General features: G+C 31.1%; 1 protein-coding gene across 1 annotated transcript in view; it reads right to left on the reverse strand.

Moving 5' to 3' along the window:
* The window catches only part of LOC148300412 (receptor-type tyrosine-protein phosphatase T-like), a gene marked incomplete at its 3' end in the record, with an annotated part of 214,519 nt that overhangs the window by 9,923 nt on the left and 180,758 nt on the right, over nucleotides 1–23,838 (reverse strand). Inside the window, exons 4-6 of the mRNA XM_088274836.1 lie at nucleotides 20,224–20,311; nucleotides 8,087–8,163; nucleotides 6,915–7,049 (exon numbers count right to left, since the gene is read on the reverse strand). Of these exons, the coding sequence (XP_088130962.1) occupies nucleotides 6,915–7,049; nucleotides 8,087–8,163; nucleotides 20,224–20,311 (300 nt within the window). The remainder of the gene's footprint in view (nucleotides 1–6,914; nucleotides 7,050–8,086; nucleotides 8,164–20,223; nucleotides 20,312–23,838) is intronic.

Genomic DNA, 23,838 nt, shown 5'->3' on the forward strand with positions numbered 1-23,838 from the left:
TGAACGCAGAGTTATCTTGATCGTTTACACATGAAGGAAGGTGATCAGCCCTCCGCTTCAGGTACCAGTCCAGGGTAATATTTAATAAATATTACAGTGAAAAAATCACTTATATTTATTTGACCCCCCCTGGGAATCGATCCCGGGACCTCCAGAACGGTAGCCGAGCGTGCTGATCATTACACTACGGAGGCGGACAAAATATATTAACCTCTTATCTTACTGAACTTGCTATCATTAACATAATTTCAGTGATCACTGAAAAAAATGGAATATGTAAATGTAGATTTTTTTACAACATTTTAAGTGTGTCCAAATACTTGATCACAAATCTGGATTATCTCCAATTAAAGGAGCTGTTTTTCATATAATTTTTTGACATCTGGTCAAATTATAAGCTAAAATAATAAAACTGATAACGATATTTTCTGGCGTTTCTCATGTATCATATTTGATTATAATCCAGGGTTTGGACCTCACATACTAATAAAAGAGTTTCTGCTTAATAAAAAGCTTCTTTTCATCTCACCAATAAATGTCTTTAGTGAAGTTCTTGTGATTCAAGAACAATGTTTCGAAATTGGTTCATATATATATATAGTCTATATATGGTTGTCAATAACGGGTAAAATTAGGGAATGTTACACGTGAATGTGTAACGTGTAACATGTCAAAAATATGTATAAAGAAATGTCACAAATAACGTAAAAAAAATCTTTATTAGATATGATAATATGAAAAAAAACTCCTATAATTGGAGATAATCCAGATTTGTGAACAAGTATTTGAACACACTTAAAAATGTTAATTTTTTTATTTATTTTACATTGAATTCATTCCTAATTTACTTCAATTTTATTTGATTAATTTATTTTATTGAGATATTTTTATATATATTCATAGTCCAATGACGGCCCTGCTAATACATATTCATTGGGAAAAGCTATTTAAACGTATCCACGATAAGAAAAATGTCGATAAAAGTCAACAGCGCTTAGCGCGATTACATTCTCTACCGATATGGGTCTCCTCTGAAACTCGACTGATTCTTTTATTACGAGTTTCTGTAAACGAAATCATTTCAGAAAAAACGTTTTTTTGTCACCGAACGATCCGATTTGTATGCGCTTAAAAAAAAGTCGTGATTTTAAAACGCAAAAATAACTTATTGTTAAATAGGACGATATTTAATATCAGTATGTATGTAAATGTCCGCCTCCGTAGTGTAATGGTCAGCACGCTCGGCTACCGTTCTGGAGGTCCCGGGTTCAATTCCCAGGGGGGGGGTCAAATAAATTGTAGTGATTTTTTCACTCTAATATTTATTCAGTATTACCCTGGACTGGTACCTGAAGCGGAGGGCTATTCACCTTTCCTTTGTGTGTTAACGATCAAGATAACACTGTGTTTATATAATGCAGTGCCCTATGCACCATTGGGGTGCGGATAAGGGTTTGAATTGAATTGAATGTATGTAAATAATCTAATAACATGAGAATGAAAATGTGCGTAATTATAAACAAACAAAAAAATTAGCTGTCGTAATCTACACTTTACAGTTTAACTTAATCATTAATATTTTTTTACAAATTTAAATACCCGATATGAAAAGTATATTGAATAATACCTTTTACAGGAAACCATACAAAAGGTCGCCAAATATGTTAATATTGCCATGAAAACTATATTGTGTCGTATTTAAATATTTTAATGACCTACTTAAAATTACAGGTTTTTAAGGTTTGCCCGCCTCTGTGGTGTAATGGTCAGAACGTTCGGCTACCGTTCTGGAGGTCTCGGGTTCGATTCCCAGAGAGGGGGTCAAATAAATATTTATTTTTTCACTCTAATATTTATTCAATATCACCCTGGACTCGTACCTGAAGCGGGGTGGGGAGGCAATCACCTTTCCTTCATGTGTTAACGATAAGGATAACACTGCGTTCATGTGAAACAGTGCCCTATGCATCATTGGGTGCGGATAAAGGTTTTTGAAGAAGAAGAAGAATTAAATGTGTCGGGCTAGTGTTAGGTTGTGGTCCCGTGGTTAGTGTCGCGGACTCTTTAGTCAGAGTTTCTCGGTTCGAGCCCACTCTACCACAATTTGATACCTCTTTCTAATAATAGGCCGCTTAGGCTCACAGACACGTAGTTTGATATTAAAATATTTGTGTTAACCACAAGACACGTAGTTTGATATTAAAATATTGTGTATTTTGATATTAAAATAGTGTTAGACACGTAGTTTGACGTAGTTTGATACGTAGTTTGATATTAAAATAGTGTTAGACACGTAGTTTGATATTAAAATATTTGTGTTTGTGTTAACACCAATAGTTATCTTTTTTTAATAAAAAATACAGGTTTTTAAGGTTTGTCTTTGTTTTTACTTTGAGAGTTATTTGAGCTGGTATTCATCGTAAAATGATAAAATTTTAAAGACACAATTTCATGTAATGTTTATGTAATACCGTTTACGTAATGCTGCGGTGCGTTTCATTTTATTAACGCACGTGGGCATCGAAGCTTACTATAAAACAATGCTAGAGATCCTTGAATGAAATACTTAATTATCCTTTAGCAAAAATTTGACTTTTAAAAACTATTTTTAAAGCCCCTTTGAAACGATTCTATAACAGAGACCTCTCAGGACTTTTAAATTCCATTAGGAAAATTAAAAATAAAATATTAAGTCGGACAGTTAGTACTACAGTCTTCAAGAGTGGTTCTAAACCTTTTTGAAGTCCTAGGGAGCACTTTTGATCATAATGAAAATTCGCGGTGCACCAAAACTTAAGGTCCAAAACACACAAAAATAACTTTTATTAAAAATAAAACTTATTATTTTTATTGCAGATAAGACAAAAATTACATTAATATTTTTTTTGACATCTCATCGAAGATGAAGAAGAATATGGAAGTCTGGGCATTTCTTAATCTCACCAATAGATATCTCTAGTGAAGTTTTAGTGATTCTTGTACAATGTTTTTTAATTGGTTCATGTATATATATATATATATATATATATATATATATATATATATATATATATATATATATATATATATATATATATAGAACTTCCAAGAATTTGAGTAGTGTGGTTGTCAATAATGGTAAGAATTGGTGAATGTTACACGTGTGTAAAGTGATCACTTAAACCAGCCTATGACGGTCGTCAGCCCCGTAAATGCCCAAGCTTTCATATTCTTCTTCATCTTTGATGAGATGTCAAAAAAATAATATCGAAAATAACTCATGTTATTGGAGATAATCCAGATTTGTGAACAAGTATTTGAACACACTCAAAATGTTGTAAAACATAAATACTCCAATGAAACTTTTTGCGGCTAAAATTATTTAATGTGACACATGAACTTGTCGGCTTTTACAAATTTTAGCGAAATATCGCTAATAATAATAATGTCTTATATTTGGTAAAGCTACTCTCATTTCTTTATTACATTGCTAAGCCAAGTTTCACATATTCTTTCAATGAACTTACTGTTGACGGAGCACCGTCTGTAAAAATTTCTGCCATCTAGCCATTATGAGGTAACATGAGCTAACATTAAATTTTAGTTTTCATAGTCTCGCGGACCACCGGTTAAGAATCACTGGTCTAGAACCTGGAAAGTTTAAAACGAAATACATATTTCATAAACTTCACAACTAAAATACTGAAATTTCAGACAGAGTTGACTGAAAACAGCGCTTCAGTATTTTCTCGTGACCTCGTGGGAAAATTTTATAAAGATTATTATTTATTAATTTATTGATAAACAATCTTTCTATATAATGTTACAAATAACTAACTATCATGCCACATTCCTGCTTGGCTAGACAGAGATAATAGAACGCTAAACAAATCTGTCTTTGTCAACAATCATCGCATCTTTCGCCGGTTATTCCTACTCCTGACCTGACCACGCCCAAGTATTAGAAATACTGTTAATGCCAAGTTCTCCTCGGTGTTCTTATGCTTTAATTACCAACTCTATTTCCCTCATAAATTTGTTTTACTATTCATTCTTTACTCGTTTGATTCACATGCCCAAACTATCTCAACACACCTTTTTTAAGTTTATCAATAATGTTTATCTCTGCTTCGCATTCCTTCTTTATTACGCAATACAAAAATCTATCATACATAGTTCTGATGCAAATTCGTCAAAAAAATCGCATTTTGACTGCGTTAAGTAAAATTTTATCCTTCTTTAGCTTACTCTTTGCTTCGCTTTTATTTACAATAAATAAATTATAAATGTTATTTCTTGAACGTTTTGTTTTTCATACTGTTTTTGGACGATTCCATTTGTAGCTCAGAAGTTGTCGTCCGGAATGGTTGTATTTGCTACGCAATACTCAATTAAAAGCAACATTTAGGAGTTTTTGCGGTTTTTTTTAAATCACATTTTCATATGCTGTACGGAGTACGTAGAAGTTTTTGGTATCGTAAGGGAAGGGTAATTAACTATAACTTAACTATAAGTATTTCAATGTTTTAGAATTAGTACATAAATCCTGAGGATGACAATGTTCTTGTCGAAATCGCTTGGAAAAAGTGTATCAATAAAAGTGGTTAAAACAAAGTTGTTTTATTTAAGAAAGTTTATTAATATTATAATCGTAAAAAATCTTTAAAAAAAACATCGCTCCGAAGGGGGTGAAAAGTATTATTTTTGTTTGTTTAAAATCTTGGATATTCTAATTATAAGTTTAAAAAAAATCACGCCAATTAGTGCACAAATTTTGTTGCGTCTTGCTTATTTCTAGCTTGTTAATATATTTGACATTTTTCAAACATAAGCTAAGAAACATAAACTGAGAAAAAGTAACGATTACCATCCCAACCGAATAACCGAAAAAGTAATAGAAACTAATCAGTCACATCTCTAGTTTGCAGAATAAGCCCATGTAACGGTTACATAACAAAGTATTTTACGTAACGATAATTGTGTGATGGAAAAAAGCAAGGGAAAACGAGGAAAAATGTTCCGAGGATAGTCACGTTATTTGAGTACTCAAAAACGTAATCGTACGATGAAGGAATCCTTTCCAAGTAAGTTTTTTACGGCTCGGCGGGGATCTGGAAAGGTCCCCAGACGTTTATCCCGAACCCTATCTACGTTTACGGGATGGGTCCTGCGGGAATGAGGGGTTTTTCACCGAACGATCGCCCCTTTCCTTTTGGTATGGTGCCGGTTTAAATCGTGACACGTGTTTACAAGGGACCAAGTCTGGGTAGGGAGAGATTAGCCGAAAACCCATTAGTGTGCTTCAATAAACCGTGGGTGATTTTCGCGAGGGTTAAATAAAAAAAGCTCTTTTCTCTCCATTACGTTCGTACATCATACATATATAGATAAAGAATATAAAATGATGTTTTTATTTTGATACTGGATCCAGATTTGCGAACAAGGGTTTTGATGCACCTAAAATTACGATTTAGCTCTAATTTTTTTTTAAATATTGCCGTGGACTGGCCACTGAAGCGCAAAAGTGATTACCTTGCCTTCATGCAAGTTACGATCAAGATAACACTGTGTCAACACGCTGCAGTAACCTATGCACTGTTGGGTGAGGATAAGGTTTAGAATTATAAAATATTTAGAGTGCATAAAAAAACTTTCATCACAAATTCCGGGTTCTTCTCCACTATTAATATTGATGTCTAAATTTAAAGGAATAATTTATTTACAACATTTTGAGTGTGTCCAAATACTTCACAAATTTGAGTAGTGTGGTTGTCAATAATGGGTAGAATTGGTTACACGTGTGTAAAGTGATCACTTAAACCAGCCTATGACTATCACGTAAACCCCGTAAATGCCCAGAATTCCATATTATTCTTCATCTATATCGAGATGTCCGCCTCCTTAGTGTAATGGTCAGCACGCTCGGCTACCGTTCTGGAGGTCCCGGGTTCGATTCCCAGGGGGGTCAAATAAATATAAGTGATTTTTTCACTGTAATATTTATTCAATATTACCCTGGACTGGTAACTGAAGCGGAGGGCTGATCACCTTCCCTTCGTGTGTAAACGATCAAGATAACACTGCGTTCATATGAAGCAGTGCCCTATGCACCATTGGGGTGCCGATAAGGGTTTATTATTATTATTATTATTATATCGAGATGTAAAAAAAAGACATTGTTATATCTAATAATGTTGCCATATCAAGTTTTCTGAAGCGTGTAATGGATTTTTTTGCTGCGGAAACTATTCGCTTATTTTATGCTTGTTTCATTTCGCTACTTTATTTCAACATTGAACAACTTACACAATCGTATTAATAAGTAAAGTTCCTTGAAACTTTTGCATGGATTTTGATTAAAAGTTTACCCACAAACCTTCCTATTACTTATGTACCGCTTTGCAGTTCTTGGCTATACTTTGTAGATCTTATAATATCAAATTAGAGAGAAATATACGTACAACAGATTAAAATATGTAAAAAAAAAACGCTTAATACAAAATTTTCAGCTTGTATACATATATTCTATCACCTGGAGATAAGACCGTTCGGAGTTAGTTACCATTCTTGAAATTAGTCGTGTTTACATTAATAAATTTAAAAAAATGTCGTATTCTACATATATTCTTCTTCATCTATGTTATGTTATAATTATTTTTTCAAATGTACTAAATATTTTTCAAATGGAGAAAATACTTCAGGTTTTACCTAAAAAGATCTGTTGCACAGTAAAAAGTTCAGTAATCGGCTTGATCTTTATTTTTAATACATTTTATTATATTTTTAAACTTTAAAAACGCTCTCCTGAAAAATCAAGTTTTTTTGATTTATGACGTTCTTGAAAGGAGCGATATGTCAGGCAGCTGGTTAATTTTTGTTTACATTAATAAACTCAAAATTTTGTTTTTAAATTACAAATGAATCGGTTTCCATACCTTTATGAAGTCGAAGGTCTTCGTGAGCATGACGATGGCGGCAGCTCTCTCCTGCCAAACCATTCTCCAGAATTGAGTGACAGTCTCCTCCGTGGGTCCTTGCGTCACGATGTACGCATTGGGCTTCAAAAGACTCTGAAAATAAAGTATGTGAAAATAGAGTATGTAGTTTTATGTATTTCTTTTCAAACCTGATTTTTTTTTAATACTTCAACATATTTTTAAAAAGGAATAATCCGCATAGCCTCTTCTTTTAGAGGCGTGTCTGCAGGTAGGACAGTAAGAATAAGGATATTTATATATATTTATATATATATTTATATATATATATATATATTTATATATATATATATATATATATATATATATATATATATATATATATATATATATATATATATATATATATATACATATATATATATATATATATATATATATATATATATATATAAATATATATATATACATATATTTATATATATATATATATATATATATAAATATATATATATATATATATATATATATATATATATATATATATATATATATATATATATATATATATATATATATATATATATATATATATATATATATATATATATTTATGGAATACATTTGTGGAAGTTTGGAACTAACAGACACCAATACACCAATAGCAAGGTAGAGGAAAGGCAATTAATATGGTATGGGCACATAGGGCGCAGAGAACCTGAACATATTGTGAAGCAAGGAATCACCATGGATCTTCTTTGAAAGATAAACATGGTTCATGGATGCTGCAGAAAGATTACATGATTCGAAGGCATGACATTGTCCATGCTAGAAGGGCCTACAGCCTGTGTACGAAGAGAGCTGATCCAAATAGTCTACAATAACGATAAATTGGCATGGAGTCAGGAAGAGAATTGTTGACTGATATTAAAGTTCGGAAGGTACCTATCTTGGGTATGTGCTTAGAAGAGACATGTATGACCTGTTGCACCTAATAGAGGGTCGATGAAGTGCGGCAGAAGGCAGATCTCCTGGCTCCAGAATATACGAGACCGTTGAGGTTCTGTTTAGAGCTGCCCAAGACAAGGACAATTACTCTCAAGTGATGACGTCAGGGGGACATGACATGACACGCACTAAAGAAAAAAAATTATAAAATAAAATATGCTTACATCTATATGAGAAGCATTTATGTAGTCGGAATCTGTTTCCCCTTCTATAGTGTTGAGAACAACCCTGTTGTAATCATCTGAAACAAAGAAAATAGAATATCATTACAAAAGTATTTTAAACAAATTAAATTAAAAATATATACCAAGAATTAGGGAACATGAATTATGTTTAAGTAATATTTTTTTTATCCGCCTCCGTAGTGTAATGGTCAGCACGCTCGGCTACCGTTCTGGAGGTCCCGGGTTCGATTCCCAAGGGGGGTAAAATAAATATAAGTGATTTTTTCGTTGTCATATTTATTCAATATTACCCTGGACTGGTACCTGAAGCGGAGGGCTGATCACCTTTCCTTCATGTGTAAACGATCAAGATAACACTGCGTTTATATGACGCAGTGCCCTATACACCATTGGGGTGCGGATAAGGGTTTTATTATTATTATTATTTTTTTAGAGATAATCTTTTAATAGATAATGTTCACAAATAAAATAATAATAACGTAGAAATCCTAAAACTATTAATACAAGAAGTCATAAGCTGTAACATTCTAAAAAACACAAATCAATAAAAATTAGAACAATTAAAAACCCATAATTAACAATATAACAATGACTAAAGCCTCCACCCTATTGTCCATGTTCCCACGGATAAAAAATAATAGTTACATTAAATAAATAAAAACGAGAAATAATTCTTACCGCTTCTTTATCTTTTAACGTCCCAAGGATACAAACAACTATGAAATTAAGACTTATTTTCACATACGGTGTTTGAAAATAATGCGAAATTCATAAAAACACGTGTCACAATAGATTTTATGAAATAGTGGTAGTAACATTTTAAATATACTTATAAAATGTCTGCATAATAAATACCCTTTGATTTTGCTCTATTAGGATTAGATTCACAAACGGTGTTTGAAAATTATGCGGAATGCATCGAAACACGTGACACAATAGATTTTAAGAAAAAGTGGTTTCAACAAAGTAAAACTTAAATAACAAGAAAAGATATCCCCTAAAATGCCTACATAAAAAATAATCATTGATTTTACCTTATTAGGATATATGTTTTCTATATTCAATCCAGAATATCAAAGCATTCTCAGGTAATTTTTATTAGCACTTTTCTGTTTTATTTAAAATATTAATAAACTCATCATTCGACATTATCGATGAATGATGATGACACGTGGAAATCTAATTAATATGTGACGTAATTATTGCACCATACCAATCTGTTCAGTTATATGCTTGGACGGTCAAACAGGTACTCTAAGCTCAATACAAGGTTGTCTGTAAGTTGAATACAACACTATACCTATCCCTTACTTTTCAATACAAATATTAAGGATAAAAAAGACAAGAAAAACTGAAATATTTGATGTAGAGTGAGAGATTGCTTTCGTAATTACAACAATAATGTTGATTGTTTATTTTGTATAGTGTAAAACGATATTTTTAATGCTTGGACATTCGGATTGGCATTCTAAGCTCAATACAAGGGTGTCTGTGAGTTGAATACAACGCTATAACCATCCTTATTTTTCCAATACAAAATAATTAAGATAAAAAGAGACAAGGAAAAAAATTGAAACGTTAGACGTAAATTGGGAAATCGATTGGGTAATTACAACACTAGTTACAACGTTTTGAGTGTGTCCGAATACTTGTTCACAAAATCTGGTTAATTGGAGATAAACCAGATTTTGTGAACAAGTATTCGGAACAGGAGTTATTTTCATATTATTTTTTGACATCTCACCAATAGATGTCTCTAGTGAAGTTCTAGTGATTCAAGAACAAGGTTTCTAAATTGGTTCATATATACAGAACTTCCAAGAATTTGAGTAGTGTGGTGCGAGTGTTTTTGCCTAGAATTTTCACTCATGAATTACATGAAATTATAGTAACTTTAAACATAAAGAGTAAATCCACTCACAAGTAGGCATAGGCTATGAAACTTTTAAAGTTGAAGCCTGAGTAGGGACATGATAAACGGTGTTGCATAAGCCGTAGCTAGATTTCAGAGTCACTTGGACGTTAGGTAATTCAAAAAAAAAAATTGAGTAGTGTGGTTGTCTATAATGGGTAGAATTGGTGAATGTTACACGTGTGTAAAGTGATCACTTAAACCAGCCTATGACGGTCGTCAGCCCCGTAAATGCCCAGACATCTATATTCTTCTTCATTTTTGATGAGATGTCAAAAATAATACAACACTAGTGTTTAATTGATTTTTTGTACAATGTATTGTGACGTTTTTCCCTTCATTGGTTTAATTATAAAAACAGATATTTTTAACGTGCCGCGTCTACGAGCTGCCATTTTATAGTGAGCTGATAGCTGATATTTGTCATTTAGTTTGAAGGCTGTCAATATTCGATATACATTGAGAGAATATAAAATCGTATTTTTTGCTTTTTTATAGCTACAAATCGAAAAACAGTATATCAATAGAAGTAAATAAATCGCTACTTTTTACTTGTTTATTTTTACACACACACACACACAAATCTATACATACACACACACAAAGTTTTTATTTTATTTGAATTTTTTCACTGTATTTTATAAAATGTATATGCTATATGAACCTAAGAGGCTGGCACACTTCATCTCGAGGATAGTGAAGATAAATAATTTTTCACTTTTAATAAAAAATAATAAAAGTTTTTTTTAATCAAAATAGCAGCTTAGCTACAGTACCCTAAAAAATGCTCATGGCAAACAGCGTGCTTCCTGACAGCTGCTAAAATATTGTTAACCTCTTAGTAGTGTGAAATTGAACATATCGCTCACTCCTTTCAACAAAGTCATATTTAAAAAAAAACTTGATTTTTTAGAAGATCGTTTTTAAAGTTTAAAAATACAATAAATGTATTAAAAATATATATCGAGGCACTTATTAAACTTTTTGATTTGCAACAGATCTTTTTAGGTAAAACCTGAAGTTTTTTCTCCATTTTAAAAATATTAAGTATATTTAAAAAAATAATTAAACAATACGTTTTCTTTTAACTGCAAAAACAACACTTTCTGCCCTATAGCGGGTAAATATTAAGTTAAAAATATGCCGCTTTTGCTGAGATATAGTAAATTTTTTGGGCATTCCGAAAACACACACAACTGAAAATTGACGATTTTTGATATATAACGTTGTTGAAAGGAGTGAGCGATATTAGTAATGAGTGCAGTCTCTTTTCTTTTTTATTCCATTTACAGCCATTTACATATATAGCGGGGTACAGCTAGTACTTACTTTATTCAAAATAATTTAAAATTTGATTGTTATTTCCAATTCGTTTATATTTCGGTAATTTAAAATGCATTTAAAAGTCAAATATTTAAATTTAATTTAATAACTCCTCAAAGTGCTAAGTATTCAAATCAGTTTCCTGCAGAGTTTGGGTGTTAATTAACTCATAACTAAGTTTGCAAGTCTTACTGGCTTTATAAATTTATATTTCGGGACAAGAGCCGATTAAAGAAAATATAACTTTCCCATACTTAAGCAAGTCCACAAAAGGCAGAGTTTATCGAGACAAGTCTGAGCACTTTATTAGGAGATTACAGCGGACCAATCACGAGCACCGAATGTTTTAAGGTATACGACGTACTAATTATCGAGCTGTGATGCGATCTATTTCAGATCTACTCAGATCACAATTATACATTTGTGAACTAGACAGCTCGGCTGTCCAAATTCAAAAAACAGTAAGTGACATTTTTTTTGTAGTACGTTTTTTTTTTCATTTTTGGACTAAGTAGATTCTACTTAGTCCAAAAATGCAAAAAAAACGTAAACAAAATAATGTCCCTTACTGTGTTTTAAGTTTGGACAGCCGAGCTGCAGTATAAAAAATAATTAAGGGTGGCGCAAAATTAATCATCCAATTTTTTTTTTGAATAACTTTTTTTATTAAATAATAAAAGAATATATTTTATAAATTAAAAGCATTTTTAACCTAAACGAAATTTTGAAAGAGAGAAAGAAGACAAATTGTGATTCATTTGTCTTCTTTCTCTATTTTAAAATTTTAGTTTTGTATAAATGTGAGTCCGTAATAATTTTACAAATGTTCAAATGACCTGATGATGGAATGCTTATTCCGAATCCGTTAGACACAAATACGTGTTTTTTGAAGTGGCGTTACACAAAGTTAACAATGAATGATAAGGAGAGTGTAAAAAAATGATTTTGAGCAGGTAATGGAAATTTTTATTTCGATCTTTACAATTTTTTTCTGTTAAATGAAAAATAATATATCCATCAAGTGGCTGCTGGCAGTGTTAATACGCATTTGTGCCCGTTTTATCATGTTTTATACACTGTAGCTGTTTAGTTCACAAATCACTCACTCCTTTCAAAATTTTTTCAGCTGTGCATGTTTTCGGAATACCCAAAAAATGTACTACATTCCAGCGAAAGTGGCATATTTTAAACTTAATATTTACCCGGTACAGGGCAGAAAGTATTGTTTTTTGCATTTTGAAGAAAAAGTATTGTTTAATTATTTTTTTAAAATAAACTAAATATTTTGCGAATGGAGAAAAAACATTCAGATTTTACCTTAAAAGATCTGTTGCACAGTAAAAAGTTCAATAAGTGGCTTGATATTAATTTTAAAAACATTTCATTATATTTTTAAACTTGAAAATCGATTTACTGTAAAATCAAGTTTTTTGGTATGTGACGTTGAAATATCAAATATGAATGACGCACAACGCAATTTACAAAAATTATAACATGTTCCGATACGGTGATTAATTTTGCACCACCCTATATTAAAGAATGAAAATTTAAACTGTTTAACAGTTTGTACAAACGTGTTTGTGAAAATCTAAATCGAATATGGTTTACAAATCTGCATTCAAGATGGCTTACGGAATGCAAATGCAATCTAGAACAGCTCTCGGCTTACAAACAATCTAAATGCAACATGTCTTCTGTGTACACTTTAGCTCCACACGACCAGACTGAGCAAATAGACTTGCTAAGCCAATTAGATCGATGGGGTCGCTGCATTCACGGCTGCCTCTATCAAATTGTTGGCTTGGCCTGGCTCACAGAGGCCGAATTGATACGTTTGCAATCCAATTACCATATTAGTTCGGGCAAACTAACAAAAGAAGACAGCAATAAATATTCAGGTATTCAAATATTCAAAAAGTTAAATTGGGATTTGCAAACTGAAAATACTACAAAAAAACTGACAATGTGTAAACAATTTATCATTTTAAAGGATATGACCGCAATATTTTGAGCGTTATTTTACATTTTTATGACATCTCAACATAGAAGAAGAAGTCTGGGTATTTACATGGTTTATGACCTGTCAAAGGCTATGTCGTTAGCCCTGTTAATACCTAGACTTTTATATTAATTTTTGACTACGTTGAGATGAAAATCCGCCTCCGGAGTGTAATGGTCAGCACGCTCGGCTATCGTTCTGGAGGTCCCGGGTTCGATTCTCAAGGGGGGTAAAATAAATATAAGTGATTTGTTCACTGTCATATTTATTCAATATTACCCAGGACTGGTACCTGAAGCGGAGGGCTGATCACCTTTCCTTCATGTGTAAACGATCAAGATAACACTGCGTTTATATGACGCAGTGCCCTATGCACCATTGGGGTGCGGATAAGGGTTTTATTTATATATATATATGAGATGAAAATGATAATATATATCATTTTCTTATATCGTTTTACTCCCTAAAAACGTCAAATAACCATTGGCAAATGCTAAAAATTGCAAAATTGATGGCACAATGGCTACTTGAAGACGAGTGCAATACAAGGTTGCCTTTTTTGAGGGTTAAAATTGGTCACACTTGGAGCGAGTGCTACTTAATAAAAACGGTGAATAAATCCATTCAGTAAGTTTGAATGGATTGAAAGAGTTTTCTCAAGTGTTGTGTACTTTGTGAGGGAATCCTTTCAGCGGCTATTTCAAATTTGAAATTCTACCGTATTTGCGATTAATACCGCTCTCCCCATTCCAACATAGATCGTTCTCTCCCGAGGCATAATTTGAATTTAGAATTATTATTCTAGAACGAGTCAAGGCTTAATTTTGAATTTAAGAAAATAATTTGAGAAAAATTCAATTTTGGAGGTAAGTCCCTTTGAGCTGCGGGCTTCGATCGAAACGATCTACCTGTATACAAAAATGGAAACGGTATTGTGTAAATATGTTTTAAGATATACGAAATTGAAAATTTATTTTTCATGAGATGATATAAGATATTTGGATGATTTATATACACACACACACATAAATAAATAAATAAATTTATATACATATATATATATATGTATATATATATATATATATATATATATATATATATATATATATATATATAATATATATATATATATATATATATATATATATGTATATATATATATATATATATATATATATATATATATATATATATATATATATATATATATATATATATATATATATATATATATATATATATATATATATATATATATATATATATATATATATATATATATATATATATATATATATATATATATATATATATATAATACTAATTAACCATTGGGCCGCAGAGGTAGGCAGAGAGAAAAGAGCGCCATACCAATTTGTCTCGCAAACAAACTTCGCCTTTTCTACATTCATCCACCTCATCATTCATACTCGAGTATTCCGATTTAGACTTTATAAGTTATCCAAATTATTTATTAATATTATTTTTACTTTTAGACATAATATATTTTGGAAATAATTGGTCATACCAAGTCTTCCTCGAAATTTTCCAAATAAAATAAAAATTTGATAATGTAACATTCACCAATTCTACCCATTATTGACAACCACACTACTCAAATTCTTGGAAGTTCTATATATATGAACCAATTTAGAAGCCTTGTTCTTGAATCACTAGAACTTCACTTAAACCAGCCTATGACGGTCGTCAGCCCAGTAAATGCCCAGACTTCCATATTCTTCCTCATCTTTGATGAGATGTCAAAAAATAATATGAAAATAACTCCTGTAATAGGAGATAATCCAGATTTTGTGAACAGGTATTTGGACACACTCAAAATGTTGTAAAAGTATAAAATTGATACCGAATCAATAAATAATAATAAACGTGATCATTAAACACACTGTTACACGACTTTTCCCGTATTTACGTTTGTATTCCTTAAATTTTTAAAGTTGTAATATATTATTAGATTAAAACCAATATTTTTAGCTTTTCCACTTTATTTTTATTTGACCAGCGACCGGGTTTCGTCGTTACCGACATCATCAGACTGGTGGGAGGCTATACAAACTGTTATGTTATATATAAAACAAGGCAGGAGTTGATAGCCATGTTTGTTTTATATATAACATGATTGTTTTACATACAACATAACACTTTGTATAGCCTCCCACCAGTCTGATGATGTCGGTAACGACGAAACCCGGTCACTGGTCAAATAAAAATAAAGTGGAAAAGCTAAAAATGTTGGTTTTAATCTAATAATACATTAAAATGCAATTCCATCACGAAGTGTCAGTGGATAATATAAATCTATTTTAAAGTTGTATATTTCACGTGAAAATTCCTACTTCCAGGATATTTGTATGGGGTGAACGATGTAGGATGTTGTACCTATGGTTGCCACGTCATTTTAGCAGACGTTATTGACGTGCAATCTGATTAAACTCAGCCCGGGTGACGTATAATATCAGCTCTCTGAGGCATACTTCATAATCGAACACTGACACATTGTGATTGCCCCAATAATGGCATTTTGATCCATTCATTAACTTTTGATTGGAAATTTTAAACAAAAGCGTATGATGTAGTTCAATTTTGATAACAGTATTAACAACATCCGCCCCCGTTGCGCGGTGGTGAGCGTGTTTAGCTACTGTGCTAGAGGTTCCAGTTCGAAGAGATTTTTCACATAAAACGCATAGTAATTTTTTACGTCCGCCTCCGTAGTGTAATGGTCAGCACGCTCGGCTAACGTTCTGGAGGTCCCGGGTTCGATTCCCAAGGGGGGTAAAATAAAATATAAGTGATTTTTTCACTGTAATATTTATTCAATGTTACCCTGGACTGGCACCTGAAGCGGAGGGCTGATCACCTTTTCTTCACGTGTAAACGATCAAGATAACACTTCGTTTATATGGCGCAGTGCCCCATGCACCACTGGGGTGCAGGTAAGGGTTTTGTTATTATTAATTTTTTACGTAATATTTTGAATATTGAAAGCATTAAATTTGTGGATCAAAGTGATTTATTATTTTGAGAAATAAAAATAATTTTTTTTTGATCCACTCACATTTTTATCAACAAACAACTAGTTTCGGTAATAACCTGTTGCCCTCTTCAGGGTTTATTTATGTCATAAATAAACAAAACAAATTATAAATTATAATTATAAATTATAAATTAACCCTGAATAAGTCTTTGTATTTATCAAAAAAAAATATATTATTTAAAAAATTAAAATCATTATTAAAAAAATCGTAAACAATTATTTTGACTTCCCTGTGAATTAAACCCGAGACCTCCAGCGCGGTAAAGAAACGCGGTGACCTCTTTACTAATGATTAAAATATTAAATTTTAATTTAAATATATTTTAACTATTTAAATATTTGAATACAACACTTGTGTAAGACTACATTTGAGTTTATTAATATGAGCACGACTAGTTTCGAGAACGTTTTTATGTTCTCATCAACGAGTAAAAATGTAAACTGATTCAAAAATTCGTTTCGACTACTGTTAGTTTATTCATAATATTTTAGAACTTTGAATTACATTTCATATTAAATATATTATATTGTAGGTGTACTTATTTTCTAGTTTTAAATATATTAAATTTCAATTCAAATAAAAAATAATGAAATACTTAAAAAATAACAACCACATTTTTTAGTTTATTCACGTAAACACGACACTACAAGTTTTAAAAACTGCGGATGTTCTGATAAATATGTGAAAATACAAACAATTTATATTTTCATGTGTGAATGGAAACATTTGTAATTTTTGAAACTAGTCTAAGTTTTCCTCGATCTTCCCCTGCTCCTCTTTTCAATTACATTTACCACATAAATTTATTTAACCGTTCTTTCCTTACCCATTCGTTCTGCATGTCCAAACCATCTCACCACACCTTTCTTAATTTTATCGATAATGCTTATCTCAGCTTTGCATTCCTTATTTATTTCACTATTCGAACATCTATCATACACCGTTTTGTCTACACATTCTTCTGAGAGATCGCATTTCGACTGCATTCAGTGTACTTTCATCCTTCTTATATACTAGATTTACAATGTTGTTGTTTTTTCTAAATATCTTTGATATTTATACAAAAGTTTAAAGTTACTTTTTGTAATAGTATTCAACTCATGACACTGTAATATATGTAATATGCAAATAAAATGTTCCCTTCGGAATCAATTCTTTTTTGATATTTTACTTTCTTCCATTGTGATACAAATTTCTTTACAGTTCTACCTATTTCCATTTTTCTATTCGCGCAACACACACAATACATCGTACATGGTACATAATATAAATCTCTTTTTTACTTACCGGCTTTTTTATAAAAATACTCCAATAACCTTCCTACAGATACAAAAAATTGAAGACATTAAAATGCAAAAACAAATAAATGAGTTACATACATACTAAGAAAGAAAAAGAAACACACAAAAAATTATTATTACAAAAATAAATTGTATTACCAACTAACACAAAAACAATATGTATATTATAAGCGCGAGTCCTTCTCTAATCACAGGATCTTAGTCTCTTTATTGGCAAGAACTGCGTTATTAATTTTTAGATTATAAAAGTAGAAATGTCTAGAAAATGAATGAAAATTAAAAAAAAAACTTTCGTAACCGTATTAAATAAAAATAATACAATACTTCTTGACAGGCGCAGTGGAGTAGTTTGGCAGATGTTTGACTGCACAATTGGTATATTGGGTTAGATTCCCGCTTATTACATTTTTTAAAGAATTATCCGACAATATTTTCTTTCAGTAATCAATTCATGAAATTACTTCCCCATTTCTTCTACTTCTTCTAACCCTTATCCGGACCCAATGGTGCATAGGGTACTGTATCGTTTTCACGCTGTAATATCTTAATCATTACTTACATGAATGCAAGGTGACCTCTGCGCGTCAGGGTAATATTAAAAAAATATCAGAGTGTAAAATCATTAATATTTATTTTCACCCCCCTGGGAATCGAACCTGGGACCTCCACCACGGTAGATAAACACGCTAATCATTACACCACGGAGGTGGACAAACACCCCCATTAAATTCTCATAAAATTAGAATTTAATATCATAATTTAACATTTCTTGAAAACAGGAACTCTGACGTAGATTGATGGTATTTTGAGTTCAAATTTCAGGATGCAGGATGGTTCTTTCTGGCGTTCAAATGATAAATTCCGTCCTTGTAGGATAATAAACAAACTTCTCCAACTTCAGATTTTCGGTTGGACTTTAAGGAAATAACACTTAATTAGGGAAAACCACAGAAATTAAGGATGTCCGACTTTTGGCTTTTATTCAGAAGGATATTAATGAACGTTAAACGAAATTTCTGAAAGTTATGAAAAAATCTTTGAAGGACCTCGAAAATTAAGTTTTGTTTTATTCTGAACCGAATTGTGTTTAAACACCATTTTAGGTTGAAAACTCTTTAAGAATTTGATATATTATTTTAATAATAATAATAATAAAACCCTTATCCGCACCCCAATGGTGCATAGGGCACTGCTTCATAGAAACGCAGTGTTATCTTGATCGTTTACACATGAAAGAAAGGTGATCAGCCCTCCGCTTCAGGTACCAGTCCAGAGTAACATTGAATAAATATTACAGTGAAAAAATCACCGCCTACGTAGTGTAATGGTCAGCACGCTCGGCTACCGTTCTGGAGGTCCCGGGTTCGATTCCCAGGGGGGGTCAAATAAATATAAATGATTTTTTCACTGTAATATTTATATTATTTTATATATAAATAATAACCATATCCGCTCCCTAGGTGGAGCATATGGAGTCCACAAACTGTCTCCAGGCTTTTCTGTCGGCTGCCAGCTCCCTTGCATCCTCCCAAGTCAGATCCGCGTCCCGAAGTTCTGACGAGAACTTATTATATTATTTTACTTGAATATATTGTAAGATAATTTTTTATTAAATTATTATTATTTGGTGAACACTACTACTTATAAAATATATTGTAATACGTGTTTCATTCATTGTTTCAATAATCTCTTCTCGTTCATTCTCGCGTTCTCTTTTCTCTGCCTACCGGTGCGGAGAACCGGTGTGACGTCAGTTAGTTAGTTAGTATATTATACCATTACATGTGTCATGTGTGTGCCAAAATGATTATTTATTTATAATTGCACCGAATTTGGATATTATTATGAATATATGAATCCATTTTTTTTACAATGATAGATAATAATTTATTGTATAATGTTCGCAGATACTTTGTGGTACATTTTATAAACTTTGTAAAATAAATCAACTTTGTTTTTAACCACTTTTCTATTGGTACATATTTTCTCCATTATATTTTGACTAGAACCTTGTCATCATTAAGATTTAACATTTTTTTTGTTTGATTTTTTTTGTTTTTTTTTTTTTAAATACATATTTAAATAATACAAAATAGTTGGTTAATATACAACACAATTAAAATATAACGTTTCTACCTCTCTAATAAAGTGGATACTTGTGCTTAAAGAAGGAGTTCGTTTTACAATTATATTACACATGTTACACCTGATGATGACAAGATTCTTGTCGAAACCGGTTGGAGGAGAAATGTACCAATAAAAAGTGGTTAAAAACGAAGTTGTTTTTTTAATCAAGGTAATAATTTCATTTACAATAAATAAATAAATATAACGTTAGAATGTCTGGAATACACTTCTCTCCTATAAATCACATTATCCCGGAACAGGGTTGTTTGACATAATGCTTTCTGCCTTTGAGACGTTCGTGCTGTCAATTACTTTGAAGTCTCAAATATACGAATCCCAGGATCGAAAGTTACCGGGATTATATTCCTTAAAAATAATATAAAATAAAATACACTTACATGGTATAACTTTTTGGTTCTGGTTTTTCCCTAAGTTAGATTTCTTGGTGGCATGTCTACATGAGTGTGTGTCCACCTTTACTGCAGTCTGAAACGATAAAAAAGACACGTTATTCATTGCTCTTTAAATATGCATATTACTTAAAAATATTTTATAACCAAATAAAACCCTATTTAAATAAAATACACATTTTTTAAAGTTAAAATTCTGTTTAACTTTAAAAAAAAAAAAAAATTGTTTAAATTGTAGGGCAAAGCAAAGCAATAGCAAAGATTGGTATAAATAATGAAATCTCTTTTACTGCCATCTCTAAAAATGGAATCTCAAATGATGAAACTTCAAATACTGTCATCTCGAAACATGAAATATCAAATATTGCCACCTCAAAAACATAAATCTCAAATACTGATATCTCAAAAACTAAAATTGCAAGTAATAAAATCTCAAATACTGCCATCTCAAAAAATGAAATTTCAGGTAATAAAATCTCAAAAACTGCCATCTCAAAAAATGATATTTCAAGTAATAAAATCTCAAATACTGCCATCTCAAAAAATGATATTTCAAGTAATAAAATCTCAAATACTGCCATCTCAAAAAATGAAATTTCAAGTAATAAAATCTCAAATACCTACTGCCATCTCAAAAAATGATATTTTAAGTAATAAAAATTCAAATACTGCCATCTCAAAAAATGAAATTTCAGGTAATACAATCTCAAATTCTGCCATCTCAAAAAATGAAATTTTAAGTAATAAAATTTCAAATACTGCCATCTCAAAAAACGATATTTCAAGTAATAAAATCTCAAATACTGCCATCTCAAAAAATGAAATTTCAAGTAATAAAATTTCAAATACTGCCATCTCAAAAAATGATATTTCAAGTAATAAAATCTCTAATACTGCCATCTCAATTTTTTTTATATGAAATCTAAAATGCTGCCATCTCAAAAAAAAATAATGAAATCCCCAATAATGAATTTTTCATTTTGGCATATCAACTTAGGTGAAGAATAATATGGAATAGTTTAAATAATCACTTTATACACGTGTAATATATTCTATTCTATCACTCTATGATTGACAACCACACTAGTCAAATTTTCACTCATAACTCATATGTCCTTTCATAGTTACAATGATTAAAGAAAACACGTTTTTACAGTTATTATACAGACCTGAATGATGGCAGTTTAACTTCTGAAACATGTAGTCTAATAAAACTCAAGTGGTAAAAAACGAAGTGTTTTTTTTTTAATCATTGTAACATGTCTTACCACAAAGTTAATGCCGAAACAATAAATAAAATATCCTTTCATAGTTGATTAGAAATTGCAAAATGATGTGAATGAAATCTTGAATAATGAAATCTCAAACAATGACATCTTTTACTCGTATAATATCTTAGTGAAATTTATACTAGCCCCTGGAAATGATAAATTAATTATATTTTTTTAATTTCCTTTTCCGAAACGATAAAACGGTGGATGTGGGTAATGAAAAAAATAATATTCTGTTAAATTAGTATATATTTTCTTTTAATGAGGGTCGGTGGTTTGGAAATATTAGATTGCGAAATTTTCCACGAAAAAATAACGTGGAAAACGGAATTTAGATAATCTGCTTCTGATGAATTTTTACTGTTAATTTAAAATATTTATAAAGGGAAATTTAATTAAAAAAAATGAGGATAATAATAAAATAAATTTATTGATGAATGTTAGCAAATTCAAGATTATGGTTTTTGAAAGAGAAGAATGCAGATCAGAATGTGAAATATTGGTAAACGGAGAGATTTTGGAACAGGTAGATGATTTCGTGTATTTGGGTAGTATGTTTTCTAGGGATGGAAAGATTGATAAAGACATAGAAAGGAGAGTGAATGCTGGGAACAAAGTGAATGGTGCACTGAAATCAGTTATAGCAAATAAAAACCTATCAGCGGAAGCTAAACTGGCAGTGCACAACGGAGTCCTGGTTCTAACTCTAATGTATGGAAGTGAAACATGGAGTTGGCAAACGAAGGATGAAAGTAGACTGAATGCAGTCGAAATGCGATCTCTCAGAAGAAGTGCGACAAAACGATGTATGATAGATGTGCGAATAGTGAAATAAGGAAGGAATGCAAAGCTGAGAAGCATTATCGATAAAATTAAGAAAGGTGTGTTGAGATGGTTTGGACATGTAGAACGAATGAGTGAGGAAAGAACGGTAAAACAAATTAATGAGGCGAATGTTAGTGGGAAAAGAAGCAGAGGAAGACCGAGAAAAACATGGCACGATTAGGTATGCCAAATACTTGAAAGTGGTCAGGTTAGGAGTCGTAACAATCGGCGGGTATATATGAGGAGATGCATGAACGTGGAAGAGGCGAAGAATGTTTGAAAGGACAGAGTGGTGTGGCGCTCTATTCTCTATGCCTATCCCTGCGGGGAAGCGGCGTGATGGTTAGTTAGTTAGTTTATTTTTTATATTGTAAATTCTCTTCTATCCTGACATAGACTCGTAACTTCCTTCACATCCATACATCTAGTCATATATACCTTCTGGTTACGTACAATTTTCACAAGACCAGATTCTAGGTTCTGATTGATCTCTGGAGATTGTCAGTCTATTATGGCCGTTTTCATTTTCAGTCAATTTTTTTTTGGCCATACTACCTTAAAGAACTTATGTTTATTTTTTCAAATATCTCATTAATTTTCCTATCGTCTATGTTTCAAGTGATATAAGAGTAAATAAATAAAAACAAGAAAGAGCTTCTTAACATCCCAAGGACACAACTCTAAAATTTAGACTAACTAACTTCGCATACGGTGTTTAAAAATGATCGAAATGCGTCAAAACACGTGTTACTACAGATTTTTAAAAACAGTGGTAAATACAAAGTAACACTTATTTATTTATTATTTAAACATATAACATACAAAAGTCACATATCGCTCACTCTTTTCAAGAACGTCATAAATCAAAAAACTTGATTTTTCAGGAGAACGTTTTTAAAGCTTAAAAATATAATACAATGTATTAAAAGTAAATATCAAGCCAATTATTAAAGTTTTTACTGTGCAACAGATCTTTGTAGGTAAAACCTGAATTTCATTTCTCCATTTGAAAAATATTTAGTATTTTTAAAAAAATAATTAAACAATACCTTTTCTTCAAAATGCAAAACAACACTTTCTGCCCTGTAGCGGGTAAATATTTAGTTAAAAATATGCCTCTTTTGCTGGGATATAGTACATTTTCCGGGCATTCCGAAGACATGCGCAACTGAAAATTGACGATTTTTGATTTATGACGTTCTTGAAAAGAGTGAGTGATATATGAACCAATTTTGAAACGTTGTTCTTGAATCACTAGAACTTCACTAGAGACATCTATTGGTGAGATGAAAATAAACTTTTTACTGAGCAGAAACTCTTTTTATTAGTATGTGAGGTCCGAATCATGGTTTAAAATCACATACATGAGAAACGTTTCAAAATTGGTTCATATATATATATATATATATATATATATATATATATATATATATATATATATATATATATATATATATATATATATATATATATATATATATATATATATATATATATATATATATAT

Source organism: Brachycentrus maculatus, unplaced genomic scaffold (genome assembly GCF_059751285.1).
Source record: "Brachycentrus maculatus isolate JH-2025_06_01 unplaced genomic scaffold, ASM5975128v1 h1tg000721l, whole genome shotgun sequence".
NCBI lineage: Eukaryota > Metazoa > Arthropoda > Insecta > Trichoptera > Brachycentridae > Brachycentrus > Brachycentrus maculatus.